This window comes from Narcine bancroftii, chromosome 2 (assembly GCF_036971445.1).
Source record: "Narcine bancroftii isolate sNarBan1 chromosome 2, sNarBan1.hap1, whole genome shotgun sequence".
Classification (NCBI taxonomy): domain Eukaryota; kingdom Metazoa; phylum Chordata; class Chondrichthyes; order Torpediniformes; family Narcinidae; genus Narcine; species Narcine bancroftii.
In genome coordinates this window covers 146,690,122-146,715,305 of record NC_091470.1, presented here as the reverse complement: position 1 = coordinate 146,715,305, position 25,184 = coordinate 146,690,122, and the positions used below count along the sequence as shown (strand labels likewise).

The 25,184-nt window shown below is 39.9% G+C and overlaps 1 protein-coding gene across 12 annotated transcripts in view; it reads right to left on the bottom strand.

Annotated features, from left to right (window-relative positions):
* The window catches only part of kif1b (kinesin family member 1B), a 222,730-nt gene that overhangs the window by 54,702 nt on the left and 142,844 nt on the right, over nt 1-25,184 (bottom strand). For 7 of the 12 annotated variants that reach the window (XM_069918462.1, XM_069918463.1, XM_069918464.1 and 4 more), the window contains 5 exons: nt 22,558-22,660; nt 21,648-21,796; nt 14,575-14,753; nt 10,105-10,242; nt 3,101-3,349 (listed from right to left, as the gene is read on the bottom strand). In XM_069918462.1, coding sequence (XP_069774563.1) covers nt 3,101-3,349; nt 10,105-10,242; nt 14,575-14,753; nt 21,648-21,796; nt 22,558-22,660 — 818 coding nt within the window. The remainder of the gene's footprint in view (nt 1-3,100; nt 3,350-10,104; nt 10,243-14,574; nt 14,754-21,647; nt 21,797-22,557; nt 22,661-25,184) is intronic. The other 5 variants (XM_069918465.1, XM_069918469.1, XM_069918473.1 and 2 more) reach the window with 1 other exon arrangement.

Here is a 25,184-nt window from a genome sequence, read left to right as displayed (position 1 = left end):
TAATTAGTATCAGTTGCAGCATTTATCAGCACAACTTATACCTTAGTAAGGTATGGTTAAAATAAAATTGAAATGAAAAGACATCAATTGCAATCCACAAATTATCGTGTTTTCCCATCTATCTCAAATCATATTTTACAGGCCTAATCAGACCCTCTTGTACTTGTTGAGAGGTCGATGGACATTTAAAATGCCTTGTTGCCATTCCATCCTACAGTCTTCATCACACGTAGACTGCCAAGCAAACATAATGACAAGAGCAAGCTGGAGGTTTTTGGAAACTGCTGAGACAGCCAAAAGTTACTCTTGTGAAACGCAGCCTGAAATTGATGGTAACGTCTATGCTTAATGTGCCTTCCTTTCAGCAGACTGAAGAGGGTGAAACAATATCAGCGGTAAGATTGGTGAGGTAAAAAAAAATGGCATGTTGATAAACAAACTCCAAACAAAACAATCTTCCAAATAAAATTTGAATTAAAAAGTAAAAATTACAACCAATAGTAAAGGAATGTTGAAGTAGTAACACAAACATATGCAATTTGGGGACAGCAGACAACTTTGACAAGTAATCTGTTTCACGAAATAACTTGGAAAAATGAAATTGTTATACTGCCCCAGCATGCCATGGGAGACAGTCAAAGGGACAAGCTCTTTTAACAACCCAAGTAATACAAAAACATTCATACAGCAAAATCTGCTTATTAAATATATTTTATCACTTGCAGAATCATTCCATTTTGGATTAAATAATCTGCCTTAGATAATCATTTTATAGATTGATAGATGGATATAAAGCACAGCGACATGGAAATAATCAAACAGGAACCTAATTTTTTTTGTTGTCTCACAAGATTGGCATTCTATACAAGAGATGGAAAATCCAGGAAATAATATTAATTTCCAAATAACTTGAACTGCAGATGAATGGTAGATGTCACAAAGAATGGAGGTGTAGTGGACAATCAGCTGGAAAAATGGGCGGAAAAATGGCAGATGGAATTTAATGCAGCCAAGTGTGAGGTGTTGCATTTGGGAAGGACAAACCAAAGTTGGAGATGCACAGTAAATGGTCGGGCACTGAGGAATGTGATAGAATAGAGAGATCTGGGAATACAGATACACAATTCTCTGAAAGTGCCATCATAGGTAGATAGGGTCTTAAAGAGAGCTTTTAGCACATTGGCCTTCATAAATCAGTGTTGAGCTCAGGAGTTGGGATGTCATAATAAAGTTGTATAACACATTGCGTGCAGTTTTGGCCATCTAACCAAAGGAAAGCAATGAAAGAGTGCAGAGAAGATTTACTAGGACGTTGCTGGGACTTGAGTGAAAGGGACAGGTTAGGACTTTATTCCCCAGCGTATAGAAGAATGAGGGGAGATTTGATGGAGGTATACAAAATTATGAAGGTCATAGATAAAGTAAATGTAAGCAGGTTTTTTCCACTGATGTTAGGCAAATACAAACCAGAGGACATGGGTTAAGGGTGAAATGGGAGATGTTTAGGAGGGAATTTCTTTGCACAGAGAGTGGTGGAAGTATGCAATGAGCTGCTGCTGTGGGTTTCTGTGAGGGGTGATGGACAAAGTGGTGACTCTCTGCCTTACAGTAGACAAAAGTTAAAGAATTCTACATTCTAAATGTAGTATCACATGACAATAAACGAACCTTTACCTTTTTACATGAAGTAGTGAAAACAGGCTCAATTTTAATATTTAAGAAAAATAGGTGAATGGATGGGAGGGGTATGGAGGGATCTTGTCTGGGTGGTCATCAGTGGAACTAGGCAGAATAATAGTTTGGCACAGACTAGAAGGGCTGAAAAGCCTGTTTCTGTGCTGTAATGTTTATGATTCTATCAACATCAAGCAATTATGCAAGCCAATTTGTCGTTTCTTACGTGGTCTTCAATTATCACGCTCTTTTCCTTGGAGCCACGAATTAATTCAATTTTAGGATTGATTCAATCTTTCAAGGTCCCAAATAAATATTTTCACCATAAACCTGGATGGCAAAATTTGGAATACTAATAAGCAAACTCCTGCTGCACAAACTTACAAGGGGATCAACATGTGGAATATTTTAAGTCATGTTCACCCCACAATTTATTTCCAGCAAAGTCTGTGTCTGATTATTAGTTTAGTTCATGGAATTAGGTAGAAGATTCATGTATAATGCATCTCCTTTGCACTAATTAGTCAATGAATTGGTTGACCATTACAGTAATATGACCGGAAAGAAGCCAATCTTATATCAGTGTGCACCCCTATGGATCGTGGATTAACAGGGAGATTTATTTAGACTCAAAAATATAATTGTCAGCATTCACTTGACAGTCCAAGTTCCGTGCTAAGACATGCATCAAGTGTACGTCAAGCGCAAAAGAAAAGTGTTGAGTGTTAGACCAAATTTAAATATTCAGTCCAGTAAAAAATAGATGTGCACTTCAGCCTAGTTTCAGCCACAGTGGATGTCAAAACCCACATTATCAAGGTTCAAATAAAGTCAACAGCTTCTAATCTGATCCAAATCTATTTTGTTGGATTGGCACAAATCTTTGTGGCCGCTAACCAGCCCTAGTTTTCTCCAAAATGCTGGCATAAAAATCACGATTACTAAAGGGGATAAATGAACAAAGATTAGTGCTGCAAATTAATTGTGATCTCGTGGATGTTCCTGTGTGTACAGATTAGAGTCGCCTTTTACTCAACCACTTGAGTCATTACTCTCATCAGCAATAGTGACTGGAGTACATTTTATATCCAGCAGCTTAAAACCAGACAGCACAAATCCTTTAATCTGTGGGGGTGAGCTGACGCCAATAGCATTAAATGGAAATATTTTGAAATCAAGTCATGTTAAATGTCCTCAGTTGCAGAGGTAGGCACCAATTTATTAAGGGCAATGCAATTTTTTTGTGAAACTGACTTTTTTTCTTTCAAAACATTAATGAAAATCCCTACCTCCATGAGCTAAACTCTGCAATAATGCAAATCTTTACATGCCTGGTGAAATACAATTCTTTTGATGCTTAATTTCTAAAAGCTTCCAATGAAAAGAGCTAGTCCCTTCCCACTGTTCTCCAAGAAACCTCACCAACCTTCCCACCAATATGAACCAGGGGGACCGGTCATAAAATGGATCCTGCCCATCGCCGAAGATGTCAGAGCCCTCTTCGTTGCCCAGATCTGAGCTAGTATCGTCCACAAAGGCTTCATCATCCAGATCCTCGATCTCGTCTTGCTGCTCATCAGCAAGCTCAGTGATGTCAGAATCAGCTGTGGAGAAGGTGGGCGAGGGGGTGCGATCAGCAAGGTGCTCGTTCACACAGCCGTGGAAAATTGGGGAACTGGAGCATAGTTAAGGGTAAGAAAGGGTTATTTGCTATTGTATGAGTCAATACTAACTTTTATTTCAGAGAAAAAGAAAACATTAATGATTATTTCAATTTCTTCAAGCTAGGATGAACAATTCCACACGACCTTTTATAGATCATTTGTCTTGAATATGCTCAAGTATGAGAGACTGAGAAACATAATTTAAAGAATGCTTGATTTAAAGAAACCCTCTGAGACTCGGCAGGTCAGGCAGATCCATGGGTTGAAATGGTCAGTCAACATTTCATGTCAGGGTCCTTTGACAAATTCCAACCTGAAAATGCTGACCATTTCTTCCCGAGGACGCTGCCTGACCTCTCGAGTTTCTCCAGCAAACTTCATGGTTTGCTCAAGATTTTAGTCCAGCATCTGTAGTTTGTGGTTTAAAAAGATAATTGCTTCTCTCAAATGACTCAAATTTCCAGCGATTTACCAGCATTTTGTAAAAGGCTTTATAAATTATTTGACTGCACTTTTAAGAGAATTTACAAGCAAAACTTAACCTGCAAGAGAACTTCAATTATTATGTGAGCAAGTGATCTCAAAAAGCATTACGATTACTGAATTACTTTTGAAATTATCATTATCATCTAATATGCAATTGCAGCACTAAATTGTTGCACAAGGTTCCAAACAGAAAGAGGTAAAGAGCAAAGCCATAGTTAAAGATTTCAAATTCAATGGACCAACATATTCTCTGTAATTAAGACTGAAAATGATGAAAATTCTCAGATCAGGCCACATCTGTGGATTGGAAAACAGATCGGTGACACTGTATCAGAACTGCAATTCTCTCCAATTATTACAGATGTCTCCCAAAGTGCAACACATTCTGGCTGAATGGGATCTTGGATCCAAGATGGAAGAAAAGGAATGATTGGAACTGGACGGATTTCAAAAGCAGGATATAAAATTAGGTCCAGGACCGAGACACTGAATGACACAGGAATAAACAGATCAGGAAAGAAAGTGCAGCTAGAAAACAGGTGTGGGAAGATACTTGGCACCAGCTTTGTCAGAGTAATATCCTTGCTTACAACAATGCAGGAGCATTGAAATAACAAACAATTTTCAAGTTACCTTGGGAGCAACATGCAGCAATGAATACGGAGAAGAAAAATTAAATTGGAAGAACTAATGCAGGACATCCTGATGCACTTTACAGCGAGACAATGATGCATGTAAAGGGGAGTCAATGTTGTAGTCAGGATACACTGCATCCAATTTGCTCACTGCAATCTTTCATATCAAGTGACGTAACAATGGCAAAATCAACCATCTGTTTTAGGGTTGTCAATGCAGAGACAACTGATTGGGAAACTGGGGGATAAATTAACTGATGTTCAAAACTGCATTACCAAATCTTTTATGCATATTGGAGAGCATCACATTTATTTGATAACTTATGAGAGAAAAGACTCCTTCAACAATCCACGAGCTCCTCACAGCATCATTGGGCTCCCAAAAAGAGTTGGGAGGATACCTTCACGGCACACGAGAGGGATGGGGAGGGCTACTTCACTACCGGCTCTGTCTACAAAAAAGCAGAACAGGAGGGATGAAGTGCAAACACAGATCCAATTTGAAGTAGATGGATAAGCTGAGCTTTAGAGAGACTTGGCTACAGATCAGGGTTACAAAGAGACAAATTCACATCAGGAGGGTGGATAAAACATTGACAGGGTGGGTAGTGAAGGAAGCCTAAGAAAGATATTTTCTAAATGACCAGACAATAAATAAAACTGACAAAGCCAAGGAACTTGAGAGTTCAGAAACACAAACCATTGAAAGTTGATCCTAAGCCAATCCTAAAACAGGGGGAGAAAATCCAATCAGATTTTTAATTTCATTGGTCATTTTATCTCGATACGTTGAAAGGGATTTTAGATTACATTTCAGACATGGAAGTTTTGGTCAACACCCATCAAGAGATTGCATTCCACCGAGGTATTGTAACCAAGGAATACAGTAGAAGTGTTGTAATCTGGAAAAAAATTTAGGAAAATATATAACCACACAACCTCAAGCAATCGAAATTCACTTATCTGGCATCTATCAATCCCCATAGGTGCCAGATACTGGGAACATGATGCAGAAAGAGTAAAACAAAACAGAGGCTCAAAGGAACAATGCTGAGAGCAGGAACTTAAAAGTTTAGATGGCTGAGATGATTCATCTAATTAAAATATTATCAGGACGGAGAGTTGGCGGAGAGAAGGATTTTATTTCAAGAAAAATTTGAAAGTTATAACTGGATCTAGTAAAATCAAGTATCACCAAGCACACAAATCCAGTACCTTTCCACTATCAGATCAGATAGTGAGTATGTATCAGGTTCCAATTCACTGGGAAAGGCCCAGCCCCCACAATCTATGGTTCCCAAAAACACAAGCCTCAATTTTTAAATATTTGAATGAACTGGTCAAACCACTTCTTGAAGTAAAATTTTCCTTCCACATTTTAACTAGTTGTTTAACAGCAGGTAGATAATTCACTTCCCTTACAATATTCTGCTAGGGAAGTGGACAGAGCTCTTAAAACTTTTCCATGGTCACAAACATTTCAGCAGATGTCCACATGACTGAAGCAGCTCAGAGCCAGCAGGAGATGGGAATTCTGAGAAGCAACCAACTCAGCAGCAGCTGGTTAATCTTTAATTCTGTCACAGTTCAGCAAGTGTTTGGAGCTGATGATCAGTGACATGCTGTCTATATATGGTCCAAATACTGTTCACATAGAGGATCTGGAGGTTTCTTTTCAGGCACCAATAATTGTTTCAAATATCATTCTGTGGCCAGGTTCAGAGAGAGTCTCCAGAGCAGAATTCCAAAGCTTAAGGCATCATGACGAAGTTTGGTAACATCTTCCTCCATCATCTACATGACAAACGATCTATTATGACCATTTTTGAGCCGGCAAGAAATAGTGATGTCATTGAGCAATGAATATAAAGATCTGCCACAGAATTCTTTGATTTTCCAAAAAAAAGTCAGAAAACTGAAGAATTATACCACATGTATAATATTTTGAAATAATTTCTCGAATTGAATGTAATGTAACTATTATTATGGTTTAAAATGTAAAGAATTCAAAAAAAAGAAAACTGAAGCTAAAAGAAACTGCAAATGCAAAAAAATCCAGATAGGAAACTCGGGATGGTCAAGATTATTTGGAGAACTGAAGCTTGAGAGGTCTTCATCATGTTAAAGGGGAGTGCAAAATTATGACAGGTTCAGATAGTGAGTAGAGAGAAAGCATTCCTGTTGGTGTTTGGTTTAAGGATCAGGGGACCAGGCCTCGACAGAGTAGATGTGGCAAAGTTGTTTCCCATGGTTGGAGAGTCAAGGCACAACTTCAGGATTGAAGGGTGCCTGTTTAAAACAGATGTGGAGGAATTTCTTTAGTCAGTGGTGAACCTCTGAAATTTGCAATCACGGGGGACTGTAGAGGCCAAGTTGTTGGGCGTACTTAAGGCAGCAATTGATAGGTATCTGAATAGTCAGGGTTTCAAAGGTTCGGGAGGAGAGGTTGGGGAGTGGGGCTGAGTGGGAGAACATCAGTTCATGATAGAATGACTCAATGGGCCAAATGGCCTACTTCTGCTCCTATATCCTGTGGTCTTAGAGACTTTATTTTAAAATAGAGAGTGAACAAGATATTTAAGATTTAAAAAAAAATCCAGGATAGCTACAATCCATAATTCTCAGTCAATTAGGATTTTACAAAAGGAAACAATAAACACCACTGGGAGGACTACAGGGAAGGGAGTAGCATAACAGCTCACAATAGTTTACTCGACAAGGAATCAACATGGTCTCAATGGGCTTCTGTAGATACTGCAACAACTCTAGTTCCATTAAGTTTTCATTAATTTGTGGGATGTGGCTGCCACTGGGAGGTCAGCATTTATTCTCTTGTTGGGTGGACCAGATATGGCCACCTCATCTGCTGTCTACTCTGAGGTAGGCTCCAATCCCACAGTGTGCAGGTATCCTCAGGGCACTGGGCCCAGGTGGTACTGGGAAGCTTCTGTCTTCAACTTCTGCAGTCAAGGTTGTTCGAGTGCATGTATGTCAAGAGTTTGAGGATTCAGCAATGATGGATGACATGGAAGCACAGAGGTTATCGCTGCTCCTCTATAGATACAGGGACCTTAGTTCAATCCCAATACTGGATGCTATTTGTGCCAGTGTCCCCCCACTCGCACATAGTCCAGTTCCTCCGACACCACGTGTTATTTGGAAAGTAAGAATTTAAATGCCTATCTACATTGTAAAACATATATGACAATAAATATTCTCATTAATTGGCCATAGTAACTTGGCCTTCTGTGTAGATAAGAGTGATGGGAAGTGGAAATAACAAGAGGGGGAAAATGCGATTGCTTTGCTGGGAGCCAGCATGGATCAAATGGACTGAATGGCCTCGTTCTGCAATAATTCAAGTCAAATATATATATATTTTGACAAATCAGGGTGGTGCACAATGGAGGAAAATCTCAAACAAATAGGTACTTCAACTTAACTGCTCGCTTCACTGGCAGGAGCGGTGGATTCAGGAATGAAGAGATGAGAAAAAAAACCTGCAAACATTTGGGAATTAAACTATGGATCAGTGTGATTAATTAGAAACATGGAGCCACACATCCTTGGCCTTTGATGGTCAGTTTGTCATCACAGTGAAGGTAACATGATAACTGGCCTTCCTGGACTCGGGCAGAAATGTGCTGAGCAGGGACAGTGTACAATTCAAGAGAAAACAAGAGTTAATCTTTATTTCAGGGAAGGAAAGTTCACCCTCTGTAAACCATTCTGATACAACATCAGAGCATCAGTCTGCCCACATCAAGTTTTTCCTTTGTTCATTTACAATCCCCATGTAACTGCTATTAATCTCCATCGGTGATCCCAGCGACGGGTCGATTTCATAGCCAAGCCCTTACGAAACTGGCCAATTTTGTTCAAGGGACGCCAGCAAGACTTGGATGCACAGCGAGAGTCGCTGCGTCATCTCGAGGTGCTCTGCCAGAGTGTAACCTTGTGTTTGATCTTCCACTTTCCCACCCGGCCCTGCTACATCAATTCCTTCAGAGGTGCAAAAAAAACTCCATTCTCACCCATTGCGGAGCATTTGCAGCTCTTTGAATAAAGACCTGTCTCATCTCAATCCTCTGCAGCCCAGCTTAAACCCCAAGACTGCATCCCACAGCTGAAGATTTTACAGTGAGAGGTGCCTCCTGTCAACCTTTCCCAGGATCCTGAGCCCCACAGGGAGATAAAGATGACTAAACTACTAAATATGCCATCACCTAAAGTTAACCATTGCCTCACCAATGACTAATAATCTTTGTTCAACAGTCAAAAAAATTACATGCATTGATAATCCATATTTCAGCAATTGGGCACAACCTTGCAGATAAACTGAGCAGCTGAGGTACTTCACAAATCAAAAGCTCCATTATGATCTCATGAAATTCAACAAATAGATGTTTACATGAAGAGTATTTTCTGAAATACATATCTGATAGCACACTGGGTTTTTTGTGAGGATGGGGCAGTAAATTGGATGAGTAAATATGCAGATGATACTAAAATAGGGGGAATTGTGGATGATGAAGAAGGTTTTCAAAGATTGCAGAAGGATTTAAGCTGCTGAGAGGAGTGGGCAGAAAGATGGCAAATGGAGTTTAATGCTGATAAGTGTGAGGTGCTTCATTTTGGAAAGAATAATCAAAGCAAGACACATGTGGTAAAGGGGAGGGCGTTGAAGAATGCAGTGGAGCAGAAAGATCTAGGAATAACGGTGCATTGTTCCCTGAAGGTAGGAGCGCATGTGGATATGGTGGTGAAGGAGATAGGGTAGTCTACTTGCCTATATAAATCAGTGCATAGAATATAGGAGTTGGGAAGTAATGACGAAACTGTACAAGGCATTGGTGAGGCCAAATTTAGAGTACTGTGTGCCGTTTTGGTCACCGATTTATAGGAAGGATATTAACAAGATAGAGAGAGTGCAGAGAAGATTTACAAAAATGTTGCCTGGGTTTCAGCATCTGGAATACAAGGAAAGATTGAGCAAATTAGGTCTTTATTCCTCGAAATGTAGAAGGCTGAGAGGGGATTTGATAGAGGTGTTTAAGATAATGAGAGGGATAGATAAAGATGATGTGGAAAGGCTTTTCCCATTGAGAGTAGGAAAGATGGATTCAAGAGGTCATGGGTTGAGAGTTGACAGGCAAAGGTTTAGGAGTAACATGAGGGGGAACTTCTTTACTCAGAGAGTGGTTACTGTGTGGAATGGGCTTCCGGGAAAGGTGGTGGAGGCAGGGTCAATTTTGTCATTTAAGAAAGAGTTGGATAAGTATATGGATGGGAGGGGGATGGAAGGATACGCTGGTAAGTGGGATTAGAGGAGGGTACTTGGATCAGTGCGGACCAGAAGGGCCAAATTGGTCTGTTTCCGTGTTGTAATGGTTATATGACACCATTATGAATTGCACAGAAATCTGTGCTTCTGATATCATTTAACAACATTTAATCCCTTGGATTTGATATAAAATGTTTTTTCAGCATTAATTGCATCCGCAGAGAAAAAGATCGGAAAATACTACAGCAATAAAAAGAAAATCCATTTCATCAGGCAAGACTGACATCTCAGCCAATGCAGGTCTCACAACTGTCGAGCTGTGTGCCAGACAACTTGATGTGGAGGAGAGGGGCTAACGTACCTTCCCACAAGTTTAAACCAATGGAAGCGGTCATAGAACGGGTCACTGCCTGTCATAATGCCCTCGCTCTCCTCTTGTGTGTTGGAAGCCATTTCGCCAGCACGATCGTACATCTCACGCATCTGTTCCAACCGTTGCCTGCACAAATAAAGATGGTTTGTTCAAACCGCTCTGGTCTTCTCCGAATACATTACCACGCATCAAACAGTGCAATGTTTCACAAAGATAACGGGGAATTCAAGTATACTCAGCTCTTCCTGAACATTATTCCTATGGAACTCGTGGATAATTTGTCAACACTAACATACCAATGAATATTTAATCAATGCAGTCAATATTTATTTGAATAAGTAAACAGCACACAAATCATAACTATAAAGGGTCTGAACAATGTAAAGGGTAATTAGTCTCCTGAAGTGACGGGGTCAGTGACTTCACTTCTCCAATGTGAAGAAAGGTTGTTACAAGGCGACTGTGAAAACAGAACTCAGGAGGAGTATGTGATTTAGCCTGCACAGCCTTCGAGGACAACATTTTGTTCGGGAGTCACGCGATGGAGTAGTGGCCGGACGGTGAACTCCAGCCCTCTCCAGAAAAGTCGGGAAAAACAAGAGAAAACACAAAGGCACAGAAATAAAAGTTACAGAAAAGTGAGTATAAAGGTGGAAAGAAGATGGCGACAAAAAAAGAAAAGTCGAAAGCAACGGTAAGAAGAGAGGAAGAGAAGACAAAGGAGGGAAAAGGTGAAGGCCTTACCTGTCCGAAGAGGCCCGCTGCGGAGAGAGAAACCCGCTCCCTCAGGTCGGTAAATAATGGACTACAAAAATGGCTCGCAGAGCCGAGTAAAAGTGCGCAACCGCGCATGCGCGAAGTTTCGCGCATGCGCGATGCGAATGAAAAAAAACACACCGACGGGAGGGGGGACCAGCTGGGGAGTCGATCTCCACAGCCGGCAACGACAGCTGCAGAACACCTGCAGCAAGAAGAGACCACAGAAGACAATAGAAACAAGATAGAAGAGGAGGAAAGGGCACCAAAGAAACAACAGATGGTCAACCCAGAGGAAGAAGAAGAGGAAGAGTATGGTGAAATAGAAGAAGAAAAGAGAGGCAAGGTAAAGGATATACTTGCTCTTATTAGAGGATACATGGAATCATTTAAAGAATGGCAAACACAGGAATTTAAGGATTTAAGAAAAAGAATAAACAACACAGAGGAGAAAATAATTAAAATGGAGATGACCTTAACAGAAATGGGAAAAAAAATGGACAAGATGGAAGAGCGGGCAGTAGCAGCAGAAATGGAGGTAGAAGACTTAAAAAAGAAATTGGAGAAATCTAATAAAAAAACTAAAGAGACACAAGAACTACTAGCTCAAAAAATAGATACAATGGAAAACCATAACAGAGGACAACATTTTGTTCAATGATTGCGCAAGATGGTGTACAACCCAGAGACAGAAACACATTTCTGTGGTACCTTCCCCATCTCTTTCATGGCTCCAATGCACTTCGCAGTGATGTTGACAATGTAACGGGGAAATTGCAGTGGCCATTTTGTATAGAGCGAACAGCCAAAAACAAAATCGGATATTGTGTTTTCATAACATTCAGTGTGGGAAATTTTCACCCAGGACACTGGGGAGGAATTAATTCTCTGGAAGACTTCAGAACAAAACCACAATGGACTCTGTCATTGCTGCATTTGAGGGTCACCTGATATTTATTTCCTAAAGGTCTAGAGCGGGACTTGGAGCCAGAAACAGTGGTAGAGAGGTGACCGCACCACTGCAGACAGATAACTAACTTCAGCCCTGAGCATCAGAGGACAGATATTGGACTTAAAAATTTTGTCTTTGATTCTCTCACAAAATAGACAGCAAAGAGGAGTCAAGTTGAGAAAACAGAGACAAGAATCAAACAGCAGCAAACATTTTACCAGACTTTACAAAGCATTTCATGGATTGTAATAACACACCACGTGGTAATGGATGATTCCTTGGAGCTCAAAAAAGGGGCACAATTGACGAGCCAGGTAAAGTACAGGAAAGGATTATGACATGTATATGCTGAATCAAGATAAGCGGTAAGTGGGTAGAGGTGAGGGGAGCAGCAAGGAAGGTAAGCAGATGAAAGAGTGAGGGAGCACGAGTGCGAGAAAGAGAGAGGAAGCGAGGGGGAGAGGAAGCGAGGGGGAGAGGAAGCGAGGGGGAGAGGAAGCGAGGGGGAGAGGAAGCGAGGGGGAGAGGAAGCGAGGGGGAGAGGAAGCGAGGGGGAGAGGAAGCGAGGGGGAGAGGAAGCGAGGGGGAGAGGAAGCGAGGGGGAGAGGAAGCGAGGGGGAGAGGAAGCGAGGGGGAGAGGAAGCGAGGGGGAGAGGAAGCGAGGGGGAGAGGAAGCGAGGGGGAGAGGAAGCGAGGGGGAGAGGAAGCGAGGGGGAGAGGAAGCGAGGGGGAGAGGAAGCGAGGGGGAGAGGAAGCGAGGGGGAGAGGAAGCGAGGGGGAGAGGAAGCGAGGGGGAGAGGAAGCGAGGGGGAGAGGAAGCGAGGGGGAGAGGAAGCGAGGGGGAGAGGAAGCGAGGGGGAGAGGAAGCGAGGGGGAGAGGAAGCGAGGGGGAGAGGAAGCGAGGGGGAGAGGAAGCGAGGGGGAGAGGAAGCGAGGGGGAGAGGAAGCGAGGGGGAGAGGAAGCGAGGGGGAGAGGAAGCGAGGGGGAGAGGAAGCGAGGGGGAGAGGAAGCGAGGGGGAGAGGAAGCGAGGGGGAGAGGAAGCGAGGGGGAGAGGAAGCGAGGGGGAGAGGAAGCGGGGGAGAGGAAGAGGGGGAGAGGAAGAGAGGGAGAGGAAGAGAGGGAGAGGAAGAGAGGGAGAGGAAGAGAGGGAGAGGAAGAGAGGGAGAGGAAGAGAGGGAGAGGAAGAGAGGGAGAGGAAGAGAGGGAGAGGAAGAGAGGGAGAGGAAGAGAGGGAGAGGAAGAGAGGGAGAGGAAGAGAGAGAGAGGAAGAGAGGGAGAGGAAGAGAGGGAGAGGAAGAGAGGGAGAGGGAGGAAGAGAGAGAAAGAGAGAGAGAGGAAGAAAGAGTGAAAAAAAAAGAGAGAGAAAAAGATCTCAGCAGTGTGCAATATTTTTCACACTGTGATTACAGAACAGTACAGTATTTTTCTAATACTCCATTTGGTAAAAGTCAAATACAACATTTCTAGAACACAAATTGTTTGGAATGAGTATCAAAGATGATTTACAGTAAAACAACTAATTAGAGTTAAAATGAGGAAGAGCACTCTTCGGCATTGCAATGGTCCTTGAGATTGAGTGCTACTCGAAGGTTCTGGCACGCAGCACAGGTACTTGGTGTTCTCACATTCAGCTCATCTGCACTCAGCCCGAATAACACCGTCTCTATGGTGCTTGAAGCTCCCTGATTACGTGCTGAGTGTTTTAACTTCTTGCTGTGTTTTCCCTGTGAGCTCCTGACTGAGGCAGCTGGCCATGGGCCAAAGCACATTTTACTGATTGTATTAAAGTCTATTGAAGAGAACAAAGGAGCTTCCAGTGGCCAAACCCATTTAGGATTCATATTGGACAGCAGATTTTGAGCTTGTGGCTTTGCAGAGTCTTGTGACAGTGAGCAGTGGGGTAGTGGAGAGTGGAAGTTGAGCTGCTTTAACTGGAAAGAAATGGGCACAGCTTATTAAAGCTGGAGGCCACATTTTCAGAGTCGGTGCCAGGGCCCACCCACCTCAACCTTTTTCACAACCATTACTCTGCCCCACCCACACACAGACAGATGTTAACATCTACTTGCAGCATGGACCTCCCCAGGTTGACTGTCATCCCACAACCACAGATTCAGTAGCAGTGGCCACCTCACCCAGTCCACCATCTTGTCTCGGTCTCAATTGAACCTTGCTCTTTTATTTAAAAAATAAAATCTGTTGTGATGACAAATACTTCTGCTCTATCTCACCATTTCAACATCACCCCTTGACAAATAAACAGATGAGACCCATTTGATTAAATCACCTCACTCTCCTCCTCTTGCCTTCTTGAAACTTTCACCAGTTTTGTGCAGACACACATGGATTTCATCATCAAAACAGAAGGCTAGGAAAATAGTGAAGCCATTTGTAAAATTATGAGGGGCATAAATAGAGTAAATGCAAGTCGGCTTTTTCCCCACTGAGGTGAGGCAGGAAACAAATCAGAGGACATGGGTTAAGGGTGAAAGGGGAAAAGTTTAGAACCATAGAGTTTAGGAGGTATGGGGGAATTTCTTCACACAGAAAGCGATGGACCATGGAATGAGCTGCCAGCTGAAGTGGTGAATGCGGGATTAATTTCAACATTCAAGAAAAATTTGTACAGGTACATGAATGGGAGGAGATTGGCTGCAGGTCAGTGGGACTAGGCAGAATAATAATACGTTACAGACTGGAAGGGTCGAAGGGCATGTTTTCTGTGCTTTAATGATCCCACATACTTACTTGAGTTTCTCCAAAGACCAATAATGCGTGGCACCATTCTTCAGATCCTGCACTTCCACAGCAACCACAGTCCTCGGGAATAGTCGGACTTCCCGATCCAATTCCGCCTCAGGTGGGAGTAATTCAGGGGGAAGTGGAGAATAGAGCGTGTCAGTGAGCAGAACAAATTGGAACTGTACCTGAATGCAGGGTGCAGGAAGAGAAAAAAAACAACCAAACAAAAGCTCAGGGTAAGATTATCATTGGATTCTAGAAAACATTTAAATTAAATTTAATATATAGTACGATAACTGGACCTATTGATCGACGAGCCCGTGCCACCCAAATACCACAATTAACCTCCAAACTATATAAATTCTACATCAAAATTCAATGAATAATGGAATGCACAAATCAGTGCGATGAAAATTATCACTTACAAATCAGTTATGTCCATTCTCAAACCGCTTATTAGACCAAACCTCAAATAACATTGAGTCCAAATAATACTCAATTTTCTGAAACAATATTCAGATACTGATTTGGACTGATGGACACAATTCTCTTAAAAGAGTGCCTTGCTTCTGAAAAATAAAAACTAGCTTCATTTGTCTCTAATGCTTTCAAGTAATTGATTGCTGAAATGAATTTTTTATTCCCTACTCTACATGAGTGCCATGAAAGAAAAATAACAGGTTATTGGTGTGATGGACTGTTGTGAAGTATATTTACATAGGTCAGCATAACATTGTGGGCTGAATGGTAAGTACTGTGTGGAATGTTCAATGTTCTATGACTAAAATTAGGACACATTTATACTAGACAATTCCTTCACCTGGTGTAAAGAACATTTTTTTCTTAATGGAACAAGTAAACTTGGTCTTGAGATTACATTCTATACAGGTATAGCTCAATCTGACTGCACATGTCCTGTGCTCCCAGTTGTAGGCTGAAGTTGGCATCCTGAGAAGCCTTTTCAGGTGGAATTCCTTTAATTTAAAAAAAATCATATTTGGAAGATCACAAAAGATCTTAAAGTGTTATGAGGGTCAGGAGTCACGTGATGGAGTAGTGGCCGGTATGGGAACTCCAGCCCTCTCCAGAAAAGTTAAAAAAAAATAGAGAAAAAACAAAGGCACAAACATAGAAATCACAACAAAGTGAAAGTGTGGAGAAAATGGCAGCGAAGAAAGAAAAACCAAAAACAACGGGAAGAAAGGAAGAAGGAAGGACGTCGGAGGAGGAAGGTGAAGGCCTTACCGGTACGAGGAAGGCCGCCATGGAGAGAGAGGCCCGCTCCGAGGTCAGTGGAAGCCCCGAACTCGGGACTACAAAAATGGCTCACGGAGCCAAAAAAAAGTGCGCAAAAAATTTTTTTCTATCCAGATATAAGTTTTGAACTCCTGAAGAAGAGGAAGGAGTTCAATGCAGCAAAAACGACCTTATGGAAAAAAGGTTATAAATTTATGTTAAAATACCCAGCGGTACTTAAAATAGTTATTCCGGGGCAGCAAAGCAAACTATTCTCGGATCCGGAAGAAGCACGAAAATTTGCAGAACAACTACAAAACAGACAGAGAGATGAAGAGATGTAACAATAACAAAAATGACAACAAACTATATGTATGTGTGTATGTATATATATGTGTATATATAAAAAATAGAGTATAGGTAAGAACTAAGAAGGGAAAGAAAGGGAAGGAAGGAAGTAAGGAGGGAATTAAGAGAGTGACCGTTATATATGAAGATTAAAATCTTTTCTGGGGGGGCTGGGTGGGGAAGAATTACAGTCACTGCGAAATCAGTTGACGCTTGCGAGTGAATTCGCAAATCCAAATGGAGAGGGGAGATGTGGTTGCCCGACAAGGGACAAAGGGCAACTCAGAAAGGGGAGGGACTATTGGGGTTAAAAGAATTTTAGATATGAGAATAGTGGAAATATTTTATGTTTTAGAAATGTTGTCTTATAATGTGTTCAAAAAAAGAAAGCAGAAATGGATAAGAAGGAAAGGTGGTGATGAGGAAAGGAAAGATAAACAAAGTATGAAATGGCTGTGTTGAACTATATGACTTTAAATATTAATGGAATACATAACCAAATCAAAAGGAAGAAACTGTTAAATTTACTGAAAAAAGAAAAAATTGATATAGCATTCGTACAAGAAACACATCTAACTGAAGTGGAACACAAGAAATTAAAGAGAGATTGGATAGGACATGTAACAGCAGCATCATATAAATTCAAAAGCCAGAGGAGTAGCTATATTAATCAATAAAAATGTACCAATCAAAATAGAAGAGGAAATAATAGATCCAGCAGGGAGATATGTAATGATAAAATGTCAGATATATTCAGAATTTTGGAATTTACTCAATGTATATTCACCTAATGAAGAAGATCAAAAATTTATGCAAGATATCTTTTTGAAGATAGCAGACACGCAAGGGAACATACTAATAGGAGGGGATTTTAACCTTAATTTGGATTCAAACATGGATAAAACTGGAAAAAAAAACTAACAGAAAGAACAAAGTAACCAAATTTATAATTAAATCGATGAAAGAAATGCAACTTTTGGATATATGGAGGAAACAACATCCAAAAAAAAAGGAATATTCATGTTATTCGGGTAGACATAAAACATACTCAAGGATAGACCTATTCCTGTTATCAGCCCACATTCAAGGGAGAGTTAGGAAAACGGAATATAAAGCTAGACTATTATCGGACCACTCACCCCTATTATTTGCAGTAGAGCTAGAGGACATCCCACCAAGAATGTATAGATGGAGATTAAACTCCATGCTACTTAAAAGACAGGATTTTAGAGAATTCATTGAACGACAAATTAAAATGTACTTTGAAATAAATACAGAATCAGTGAAAGATAAGTTTATACTACGGGATGCAATGAAAGCATTCATCAGAGGGCAAATAATAAGTTATGTAACTAAGATGAAGAAGGACTACAATCGGGAAACAGACAGTTGGAAAGGGAAATAGCAAATATAGAAAAAGAATTAGCAATGAAGGAAGATACAACTAAAAGAAGAGAATTGGCAGATTAAAAAAAAATATGAAACACAACAAACATATAAGGTGGAGAAGAACATAATGAAGACAAAACAGAAATATTATGAACTAGGAGAAAAAACGCACAAAATTCTAGCGTGGCAGCTTAAGACAGAACAAACTAAAAGAATGGTATTGGCATTAAGGAAAAAGGACAAACAAATTACATATAATCCAACGGAGATCAATGAAAACTTCAGGGAATTCTACGAGCAACTATATCAAACTGAAAACGAAGGGAAAGAAGACAAAATAGATGAATTTCTAACTAAAATTGAACTACCGAAATTGCAAACAGAGGAGCAAAATAAATTAATAAAACCATGTGAAATAGAAGAATTACTGGAGATATTAAAAAGACTACCGAACAATAAAACATCAGGAGAGGATGGATTCCCAATAGAATTCTATAAAACATTTAAAGACTTATTAATTCCTCCCCTCCTGGAAGTAATCAACCAGATTGATAAAACACAAAGCATACCAGATTCATGCAAAACAGCAATAATTACAGTAATACCAAAGAAAGGGAAAGATCCACTTGCTCCAGCATCATATAGACCAATATCTCTACTTAACACAGATTATAAGATAATAGCTAAACTATTAGCAAACAGATTGGCCGACTATGTACCAAAAATAGTAAATCGAGACCAAACTGGGTTCATTAAAAAAAGACGAACAACAGACAATATCTGTAAATTTATTAACTTAATTCATACAGTAGAAGGAAATAAAATTCTAACAGTAGCGGTTGCTTTAGACGCAGAGAAGGCCTTTGACAGAGTAGAATGGAATTATTTATTCAAAGTACTACAAAAATTCAGCCTACCAGAGAAATATATTAATTGGATTAAAGCATTATATAAGGGGCCATTGGTGAAAGTGACAGTAAATGGATATATATCAAAACAATTCAACTTAAGCAGATCAACAAGGCAGGGATGTCCACTATCTCCCTCACTGTTCGCCTTAGCTATAGAACCACTAGCAGAACTGATAAGAACAGAAATAAGAGGGATAAAAATAAAAGAGAAGGAATATAAAATCAGTCTATTTGCAGATGACGTTATAATATACTTAACAGAACCAGAAATATCAATAAAAGAATTACATAGGAAATTGAAGGAACATGGAGAAGTATCGGGGTACAAGATCAACGCAAATAAAAGTGAAGCAATGCCGATGAATAATGAGGATTTCACAAAGTTTAAGAAAGAATCGCCATTTAGATGGCAAACATAAGCAATGCGATACCTAGGTATACAACTAAATAAAAACCTCGGCCATCTATATAAATTCAATTACCATCCATTAATGAAAAAATTACAAGACGACTTAGAGCATTGGAAAGACTTACCACTAACACTGATAGGAAGGATAAACTGTATTAAAATGAATATTTTCCCAAGGATACAATACCTATTTCAGTCATTACCAATACACCTAAGAGAGAAATTCTTCAAGGAGTTAAAGAAAATAATAAGGAAATTCTTATGGAAAGGGGGGAAACCGAGGATAGCTCTAGATAAATTAACAGAATGGTACAAACAAGGAGGCTTACAACTACCAAACTTTAAGAATTATTATAGAGCCGCACAATTAAGATACCTATCAGATTTTTATCAAACAAGGGAAAAACCAGATTGGACCAGAATAGAACTAGATAAAATAGGGGAGAAGATACCTGAAAATATACTATATAAATGGGATGAAAAATTGATGCAACATAGAAATTCACCGGTATTGCATCATCTGCTCAACATTAGGAAGAAGATTCATGTAGAAAGGAATAAAACAAATTATCAACTACCAAAACTAATATTGACGCAAAATCAGCTAATCCCTTTCACAACAGATAACCTTTCCTTTAGAGAATGGGAGAGAAAAGGGATCAAAAGAATAGAAAATTGTTTTTCGGGAAATAAATGATTATCCTTTGAACAAATGAAGGATAAGTATAATATAACTCACGATACAATGTTTGCATACTACCAACTGAAAACCTACTTGAAGGACAAATTGGGAAACAGTCTGAGGTTACCAGAAGGAAGCAATTTTGAATATGTGATTACAGACACAATGATAATTTAAAAATTTGTAACAAACATGTACATCAAACTGCAAGAAAAGGAGAACGAGGAAACAAACGGTAAACCTCAACAAAAATGGGAACAAGATCTAAACATAAAGATAAAGAATGAAACATGGGAGAAGCTATGCTCCGGAACTATTAGAAATACAATAAACACAAGGTTATGTATGATATAATATAACTGGATACACAGGCTATACATCATACCTCAAAAGTTAAATAAATGGGACCCAACAGTATCAGACAGATGTTTTCGCTGTAAAAAGGAAACGGGAACAACAATTCATGCAATTTGGACATGTGAGAGAGTGGAAAAATTTTGGGAAGATCTAAACCAGATATTAAATAAAATCACAAAAAGCAATATACCAAAAAACCCAGAGATCTTCCTCCTAAGTAATATAAGAAACAAAGAATTTGGACTCGATTTGGATGGAGCACAAAAAAGATTTGTTATGATAGCCCTAGCTGTAGCAAAAAAATGTATTATGTCAACCTGGAAATTAGAAGACAACTTGAGAATACAACAATGGTATATAGAAATGAATAAATGTATTCCATTAGAAAAAATAACATATAATTTAAGAAATAACATTACAATATTCGAACAAATATGGGAGCCATACATGAAACACAATAGAGAAATCCTACCATGGACTTCCACCACCTAAAATGACAGAAGGAGAAGATAACGAAAAGAACTGACTCAGTAAAATTTCTTGTTTATTTTTATTAAGTGACAACATTGTTTAACGGGTTTAATGTATCTTATAGATTGAATTTCAAATAAATGGGGAAGGGAGTGAGGGAGGGAGGAAAAAGGTGGAGAAAACGACACTATATATTTAAGAAGAAAAATGTCTGTATGTTTCTTGGTCAATATGGTTTATAGTGTGAAAAATTAAAAAATTGTAAAAAAAAGTGTTATGAGGAAATTAAATATGGGAAAAGAACCATTGCAGCTGAACTATCAGATAACTAATCCAAAGGCTTGAACAGAGAGAGAAGATCAAACCACTTCAGAGGTGGGGATTTATTTTTAAACCAATTTAGAGAGACAGGACAGTAACAGGCCCTTCCAGCCCACGTTGCCCAAATACACCATTGTGACCAATGAACTTACTAGCCATGTACACCTTTGGAATGTGGGAGGAAGCCAGAGCATCCAAAGAAAACCTCGCACTCCTGGGGAGAACTACAAACTCCTTACAGATAGTGGCGGATTTGAACCCAGGTCAGCATTGTTCGAACCACTAGGCTGCCCACAAAATACAATTTAATAAATTATGGATTAAAAAAACAAAAAGTGACCTAGAAACTGCTGGATTGCCATTGAACCCCTCCATTTTGTGAAACAAGATGTTGTGATTGTACTTAATGCACAAAAATGCTGGAGAAACTCAGTAGGAAGTGCAGTGTCTATAGGAGGCAAGGACATATAACCAATGTTTCAGGCCTGAGCCCTTTGTCAAGGTGTGAGCAAAAAGCAGGCAGGTGCCTGAATAAAAAGGTAAAGGGAGGAAGAAGGGGCAGGGAAAGGAGCACAGGCCAACAACCTCAAGGCCATGGGAGGACATGAAAAGCTGAGAATTGATCAGGGGAGGGAGGTAGCCCTATGAATGCAGAGTTAGAAAGAGGAGTCAAAGGGATAGGGGATGAAAGATTGGGGGTTGTCCAACAGAAACCAGAGAAGTCTGGTTGGAGGGTGCCCAGATAGAATATGAGATGTCATTTGTTTCATTTATGCTGCTTGGGGGCTTGATGTTCTATATTTACTTAGTCTGGACTATATGTAAATGTCCACGTGGCCTTCAAACTCTCAGCAACAGCAAGCAAGCTCTGCAGTTGCCAAGACAACAGCTCACCCCACCTTCCCAACTGGAGAGAGACAACAGTGGCCAGCTCTGCCTACAAGTTGTGCTGTACCTTCTTCTTCAGCTCAACACTAATAGCATTGGCCTCCTTCAGGTAGACGGCGTTTCCCCAAAGCAAGTCCCGCAGCGATGTAAACTGATGATGCTTCCACTTCCTGAAAGCCCATTCAGCCAGTTCATAGTCACGTTGGGTCCAGTGCACTACAAAGACAATTAGAAATGCATCAGTAACAGTTTATACAATCACAAATCAGACATTAATACGACATTTCGTTCCAACCAATTGACGTCAAACTCCAAAATAACCGAAGTTTCATTTATTATTCAGAAAATACAACATTGGATAGTCTGACAGTTAACGCCACTCGAAAGCTATTCAGGCTTTCATGAAGCAAATTCTGCCACACACTGTTCCCCAAAGATCAAATCCCTAGTATGAGAATTTTTTTTTCCAGGAATTGAAGTGGGTTGATGAATGGATAGTGATACAGCCCCACCAAGCAAAGGCCCAGCTAACACTTGTCCTTGAATCTTGCTCAGAATATTTAAGCAACCAGGTTAGCAATTTCCCCAAAGAACAGTTGTGCTTCTTTTTCCTCAAGCGGAGATTTAAAATTATGGGGGGGGCGGGGGGGAGGAGAGAGTGATGGTGTGTGGAACGAGCTACAGCTGAAGTGATGAATGTGGGCTCAATTTTAACATTTAACAAAAATTTGGTCAGGTACATAGATGGGAGGAGCATGAAAGGCTACAGACTGGGTGGAAGGAAGTCAGTGGGACATGGCAGAATAAGAGCTTGGTACAGACTAGAAGGGCTGAAGGGCCTGTTTCTGTGTTGCAATGTTCTATGAACGTATGACAGTTGTGCCTTACAAGCAATTATCATCCACATAAAATCAATGGAATTCATTGACAAATTATTGAAGGAGCAATTTTTAAACAAACAATCACATCTACATCACCTTCCTCTTCTTCCTCCTCCTCCTCTTCTTCTTCAGTTGCTTCTGCAGCCAGTGAACGAGTTTCCACTTGCTTCTGTAAAGCTTCTAGCTTACTTTCATAGTCCTGGTAATGAAGACAGAAGAGGTGTAGAAGAAAAGACAAAAGCAGATAGACAACAAGTTTCCATTTGACCAAGGCTGTGAAATCTAATGATGGGCTGCTGCTCATTGCTTTCAATCCCAGCCCAATGTACATTTTGCCAGATTATATTCATCAGTCACTTTCTTCATTTTAAAAAGCAGAACAAAATATTCCAATTCTTTATTGAATGCATCATATTTGCATCTGCTATCAATGTTTGAGGTTACATTTGTTTCCCAGGGTGGGAGAGTCTCGAACAAGAGGGCACAAATTCAAGATTGAAGGGCATCTGGTTCGAACAAAGATGTGGAAGAACATCTTCAGCCAGATGGTGGTAAATTTGTGGAATTTGTTACCATAGGCAGTTGTGGAGGCCAGGTCATTGTGTGTATTTAAGGCAGAGATTGATAAGTTTTTGCTTAGCCAGGGCATCAAAGGTTAAGGGGTGAAGGTCAGGCAGTGGGGCTTAGTGGAAAAATGATTAAATGGTGAGGCAGACTCGATGGGCCAAAAAGCCTATTTCTGCTCATGTTCTAAATAATTAAATGCTTGCTTCAAGTTATAAAGGTCTGTCTGAGAGCGATACTCAATTCTTTACAATTTATTTGCTGGTGACTGTGTTTAGTAGGAAGGGTTAGATTAGTGCGGGGTTTTCTTTTCTTCCTTTTTTCTTTCATTCTAATTTTTGTCTTTTCTACAACTAGAAGAGATTGGTCTATTTAGATAATCACAATGTATGACTCAATATTAGAATACAAGGTGAAATTCTCAGAAGGATTTTGCACAATTTTCGAGAATTACATGACAATGTATAATTGATATGTGACTCATTCTCTATGGCATTATATAAAAGTTGTATAATATCTAAACAATACATGCATGTTATATTTCTATCGATTAAATTAATATAAACATTTTAAAAAGAAAGTTATATGAGCTTAAAAAGTTGAGTGCCGATCTTCTTTGTGTGGGTTTTCCCTCCCTTCCTTCTGCTTGGAACGAAGAAGGGCAGGATTGGAAAATAACCTCTACAAAGTTTAAATTAAATAAAATACAGGATCTTCCAAATCGTATATCAGCACTTTTCTCTGAGTAAATTTATTTCTCTCCTGGAGTATCATAAAAATGCTTGAAAAAGGCATGATCATCTTCAACAGTATGATGGGAAATTATCACAACCAATCAATAATCACATTGCAATACCACATGACATCTGAACATCCGCTTTGCACCAAATTAGCTTTTCTGGGAACGGGGGTGTGACTGATGCAGCGATCTAATCAAGCAATTAATACCAATCTCTCATCATTACATTCGAGGCAGTAATCTTAAATAATCTTTGCAGTTGCTTCATTAGTTCTTCATTTTGTGTTCATTAACAATTACAAACCATGGCAGTAATAGTAATGTCACAAAAATTTCTACCTCAGGAGGTCAAAAGAAATACAGTTCGAGAGAAAAAAAAATCAATGTGAAAAATTAAAAATCCATGCATGTTAAAAAAATGTACTTTAAAGACCTAGCACATTAACAGGCCCTCTCGGCCATCAAGACAACCTAATTATACCCACGTGACCAATGAACCTACCAAACTCTGTCCGTCTTTGGAACGTGGGAGGAAACTGGAGCAGGGAGAAGATTAATGTACAAACTCCTTATGGACAATGGCGGATTCAAACCCTGGTTTGCTGGTGCTGTAATAACCACGACACAAACTGTGTCATATTTCTGATGAAAACTGATCCAAGACTAATGTGACTTCCGTTAATTTAAAAGACTGAGCCCAACAGTGGATTGCTGGTGGAGGATTTTGAAACCTCAAACTAAAATACATGCAGATGCTAGATCAAGGCATGTACCCAGGAAAAGGTCATTCCTTTCAAGTATCATCTCACGTGACTGACGGCAACACCTCAAAGCTGGTGCCAAAGATGATGAAATCTCACTTTGTGAGCTGCTAATATTATAGAAACCCAAAACGGGACGTTCAACTCATTTACTTCAGTAAGGCGTTGGAACCCATGCCCATTTACTACTAGTCAAAAGTCAGTGTTTTCACAAACCAAGATTACAAAAACAAACTGATAACGAATTTAAACATTGCAATTGCATCTTAGGTAGAATTTTTTAGTTATTTACCCAGTATGAGTGTTCCGAGCAAGGCCAGCCAGCACTTAATCCCCATCCCTAGGTTCCTCAGACAATGGTGGTGAGAAGTCTTATTGAAACACGGGTGTAGGTTCTCCCAGTGTCAGTTGGTTGGGTGCTTCACAAGATGGAGGCGAGTGATGTGCTGAAACCCAACAGTGCCCTCTTGCTGCCCTTGCTTGGCACACATTGATCTTCCCTTTCATTGCAACACTCTCCTCTGTAAATTGTGCTCTTTACACAGCTGAATGAATACTAGAGATTACCTGCAAGATTACTTTCAGAAGAACCGTCTCACTACACTTGGCAGAAATGCAACAAAAACAATTTCAGTGAAGAGTGAGGTTAGGACCCTGAG